Raw genomic sequence first — 4760 nt, forward strand, 5'->3', positions numbered from 1 at the left:
CAGGTACTTGTTCTGTATATATTGTATATTAGTGCTGTCAAGTAGATATACTGTTAGACTATGCATAAGTATCTGTAACAAGGTTATATATATATGACCAATCAAATATCATACCATGTGTACTGCTTATTGAGCTGAACAAAACAAATGATGTGATGGATGATTACCGATACCTGTTCTTCTTCGGAAAACAAGTTTGAATGATATGATAGACCACCTGATGAACCCAATCGAGATAACGTTTTGTAATCCATGCAACGTTATTTCTATTAATTCCGCAATCAAAAAAAAAAAACAAAAAAAAAATGTGTTAAAAGGATCAATGTGAAAACATTCCTAGATACCTACTACATTTTGTTCGGATTCATCCTCAAAAAGAAGAGCAAAGTGAGTGACCTTTTGAGCCCAGGTAGGCTAAATAATAGCAAGAAAAAAAAGGTCAACCTCAATTGTCCTCCAAATCTGGAGAGACACAAATATTATACTACAGTATGGACTCTCAATGTATGGAAATTGCACTTGTTAAAATGGTTCTTCTTGTGCCAGGTTTTCTATATTTCTATATTTTAAAGAAAACAACTTGTGTAAAGGCTTAATACCGTCAAAACGGCAGAAGAAAATGCGGCTCTAAGAGCGGAAGCCATTTTTCTCGAGGTTCCAGGCGCTTTTGTCGATTGACGCCGAGCTGCCATATTTGTCGGCCAGCGAGCTCTTCTGTGCCTCGGTTGCGGCATCAATCATTTGCTTTTCCTCTTGCTCCGTCTCACGGTGGTAGAAGTAGTTGAAGTTGGACACGATGACGGGAACGGGCAGCGCGATGGTAAGCACTCCTGCGATAGCGCACAGGGTGCCCACCATCTTGCCGCCCATGGTGATGGGGCACATGTCTCCGTAACCCACCGTGGTCATGGTAACAACTGCCCACCAGAATCCGTCAGGGATGCTGACGAACTGTGTGTGGGGCTCGTCGACTTCGGCAAAAAAGATGGCGCTGGAGAAGAGGATGACCCCGATGAAGAGGAAAAAGATGAGCAGGCCCAGCTCTCGCATGCTGGCCTTGAGGGTCTGGCCCAGGATCTGGAGCCCCTTGGAGTGGCGTGACAGCTTAAAGATGCGGAATACCCTTACTAGACGGATGATCCTTAAGATGGCCAGCGACATGTTCTGGCTGGAGTTGGTGTCGTCGCCAGGAGAGGTCGCCAGCTCTGTGCCCAGCGTGATGAAGTAGGGGATGATGGACACAATGTCGATGATATTCATAATGTTGTTGAAGAAGTCGCTCTTGCTGGGACACACCGCAAAGCGGACACCGGCTTCGAAGCAGAACCAAATAATGCAAATCGTTTCAATGATGAAGAAAGGGTCTGTGAGGTAGTCGAGGTGGTCTTTGGCGCCGTGGTGCGGACTTGAACTGTCCCCGGTGCCATTAATAACTTCATCAGCACCGGGAGTGAAGTCACCATCCTCCCTGAACTCCGGTAGAGTCTCCAGACAAAAGATAAAGATGGAGATGACGATGACAAACACTGAGACTAGCGCAACGGATTTGGCTGCACTGGAGCTCTCAGGGTACTCGAACAGAAGCCAGAACTGTCTTTGGAGCTCATTGGTGGGCAACAGGACCTCAGGCTCTTTGATGAAACCTTCATCCTCACGAAATTGCTCCATAGCCTCGTGACCCAGCTGATAGAAGACGATTTCACTGGCAAAGACATCTAATGGGACATTAGCTGGCCTGCGAACCCTCCCCCCAGACTGGTAGAAGTACAGGACTCCGTCAAATGAAGGGCGGTTACGGTCAAAGAAATACTCATTCTTCATGGGGTCGAAGTGGCGCATTCGTTTGGCAGGGTCACCCAGTAATGTTTCTGGGAACCGGTTGAGGGTGCTCAGCTGGGTCTCGAACATCAAGCCTGAAACGTTGATTACAACTTTCTGGTCCCGGTCCTCCACTCCAGTCTTCTCGAACAAGTCCTCGTTGTCATAGCAGTCCCGTGGCATCCTGCTGAAGACGCCGTCGGAACCCGACTCGCCACTCACTAGGAGCTTCAGATTAGAGATCAGACTACAGCTACTGGAAGTGGCTTTGGAGGCTGTGGAAGGAGACGGACCCTCACGTCGGACCCAGCGAGGGGACGGGCGCGGGGACGGACGGGGTGATGCCAGGCGGCGGGGCGATGGCTCTGGATCCGGAGCCTCCGATGTAGGTGAGGTCGGGTAGCCGGAGTCGCTCGGGTCGCCCAGGTTGATGCCCACATCGTCCACGTTCTCGAAGTTAACCAGAGGAACCTAGATGGAAATACAACTGATCTGTTTTTTCTTTTGTTTCAGAGCTCGCTTCTCATTCACTCTATATCTGTGCAAACCTCCATGGCTGCCCGTCTCCTCCGCCGTCAAGAATGCAGAAGGAGGTCCCACGTGGACCACAGACCTGCTGGCTGACATCCAGGCAGGTTCAGTCCTTTCCGTAACCTGAACGAATGGAAGAGCAAAAAGCAACCCTGCTGGGTTAAATGCTTTTTTTTGTCCGTTTTTGTTAGGATCAGCACACAACTCGCCATCTGATACCCCCCAGTGTTCCCACTCAAGATCATGACGGAAGTGATACCTCTGCAGGTTTGCTTGGGAAATTGCTTACACTGAATGAATGTGAGTGTGTGCTGATAAGGTGTTCCACGATTACTGCATAGAACATTGCAGCTACTTCATTAGGTGCACATGCACGAGTAATCTATTGATATCCATTGCAAAATTTAACCTTGACTAAAGAGTATGCCATTTTGATCCAAGTTATTCTTTGGTTTTGATATACAGTACATCTCTTTTAATTAAAACATTTTTTTGGCAATTTCCCCCCCCTTTTTTCCTCTTGGCTAATACAGCAATACCTACATGTTTACATTGTCATTTATTGTACAGGATATGTACTGTAATACAACAATACATAAACTAACTAGACTGCACTTAATTTAGTTTCTTGTAAATTTGCATCCCAACAGTATTTCATCACCACATGTTTGCATACGTGTTAAGGCAAATAAAAATATGAATTAAAAAATGAATGGATATAAATTCAAACATTTAACTAGAACTAGATTAAAAAAAACTAAACAAAAACATTATACTGTATAATAGCTATAAAAATTGATGATATAAAATTTAGAAAAAAAAGATGAGAAAAAAAAACATTCACTTATTTTATCTTTCTAATCTTTTCAGACTTCAACTGTTTAGAATACAATCTCCAAATCTCACTTTTTTGGAAGTTTGCCAAGTGTTGCTGTAAAGAATCAGGGAGAGTGTAAACTAAAATGATAACCAATATTATTAAAAAAAAAATTTTTTTTAGGAAAAAAAAATCAACTTAATACTAGTCTTAGTCCACATCTTTGTCAAATTGATTAGTATTTCATTAAAATAACACTAAACATTTACTTATTCTTTCTTAGTACGTTTCTATTTCTAAAGATTTTGTGCAATAGTCCATTAATGTGTCAAATTGATTGATTGATATTTTAGCAAGATGATAAAAAGATGTATTTTTATAAGATTCATATTCAGAAAGATTCTTTCTTAGTACATATCTATTTCAAACGTTTTGTGTGTTAATGGTCTAAGTCAATACATTTCTCAACTTAATAATTTATTAAAAATGAATTAACATTTTCATTACTTTTTAGGACATATGTAAAACCGACATTGCTCATACTTTATCGAGCTAATAGAGGTCATTGAAGTCATGGTCGTCTACAGTACAATGGTTGAATCGAGGCAACTGGATTGTTACAACAAGAGTCCTTTTGCCTCAAATAACCCTTTCCAGATCACTCTATTGTTCTTTTCCCCATGAAGACTTTTGGTCTGCGTTCCCATTTTTGCATTGCATCACAATCCCAAACATTCATCAGTGAGACTTATCCTGATTGTGCCACATCAGCAAAAAAACGAGCCCAAAACTTTGCCATTTTCCAATGACACCATCACCTTCAGCAGCACACAAACAAATCCAAACAATCTTAAAGGATTACTCACCCGCGCTCCCACTATCAAAGCTCCTAGTGGGTAATTGAACACCTGATAGGAAAGGAGAGATGTCACATGCGCACAAATACAAATCAACGCGCACCCACTCGGAGGGTTTTAAATGCTGAAGGAGGGACTGTGGGACGAAGGGTCACCTGGATTCCTCTCCCCTCCTCCTCCCGTCAGCTCCCTGATAGGAGATTTAGCGCCTGACGTGGTGTGAAGGAAAGCTCACCCCTCCGCTCACTTTTTTGTCCTTCCCGCAGAGTAAGCGCGCACAGCCACACACATGGCTACAGTGGTCCAATCCGACGTCACCTTGGGGATTAGACTGCATTGTGCCCCCCCCACCAATACCTGACAGTGTACCTGCAGCTGCACACATCTGTCCATTCTTCTCACGCTAGCTAAATTCATTTTAAACGACGAATGATTGTTTAGGATTTTTTATCTCACGTGTGAGAAACACCCTCACTTGAGTGCAGTAAACATATATGTCACTTCTAGTTGGGAGAAACAATCTTTCATTGACCTTGACGAAAGTGTGAGGTATTGATTCGGAGTAAGAAGTCAATCAATGTACATTCGACACTCATTATTGGACTGCAAGGTGACATTTTGTACCTTGTACAAGACTTAAATGTCAGAATAGAAATGCAATTCCTAAAATAATGTTCTTGACAAGTTAAAAAGAATTAGAAATTGTATTAAATTTAAACAAATGTTTTGAGCTAAAG

At 42.8% G+C, this 4760-nt stretch overlaps 1 protein-coding gene across 1 annotated transcript; it reads right to left on the bottom strand.

Annotated features, from left to right (window-relative positions):
- Window positions 1-575: 575 nt before the first annotated feature.
- On the bottom strand, window positions 576-4131 carry LOC130921923 (potassium voltage-gated channel subfamily A member 10). The gene is made up of 3 exons (XM_057846295.1): window positions 4033-4131; window positions 2367-2472; window positions 576-2289 (listed from the first exon to the last, which is right to left on the bottom strand). Exons 2-3 carry the CDS (start codon window positions 2370-2372, stop codon window positions 628-630), a joined length of 1668 nt encoding a protein of 555 aa, XP_057702278.1. The 5' UTR covers window positions 2373-2472; window positions 4033-4131; the 3' UTR covers window positions 576-627.
- Window positions 4132-4760: the final 629 nt, after the last annotated feature.

The sequence above is a fragment of the Corythoichthys intestinalis genome, chromosome 9, assembly GCF_030265065.1.
Source record: "Corythoichthys intestinalis isolate RoL2023-P3 chromosome 9, ASM3026506v1, whole genome shotgun sequence".
NCBI lineage: Eukaryota > Metazoa > Chordata > Actinopteri > Syngnathiformes > Syngnathidae > Corythoichthys > Corythoichthys intestinalis.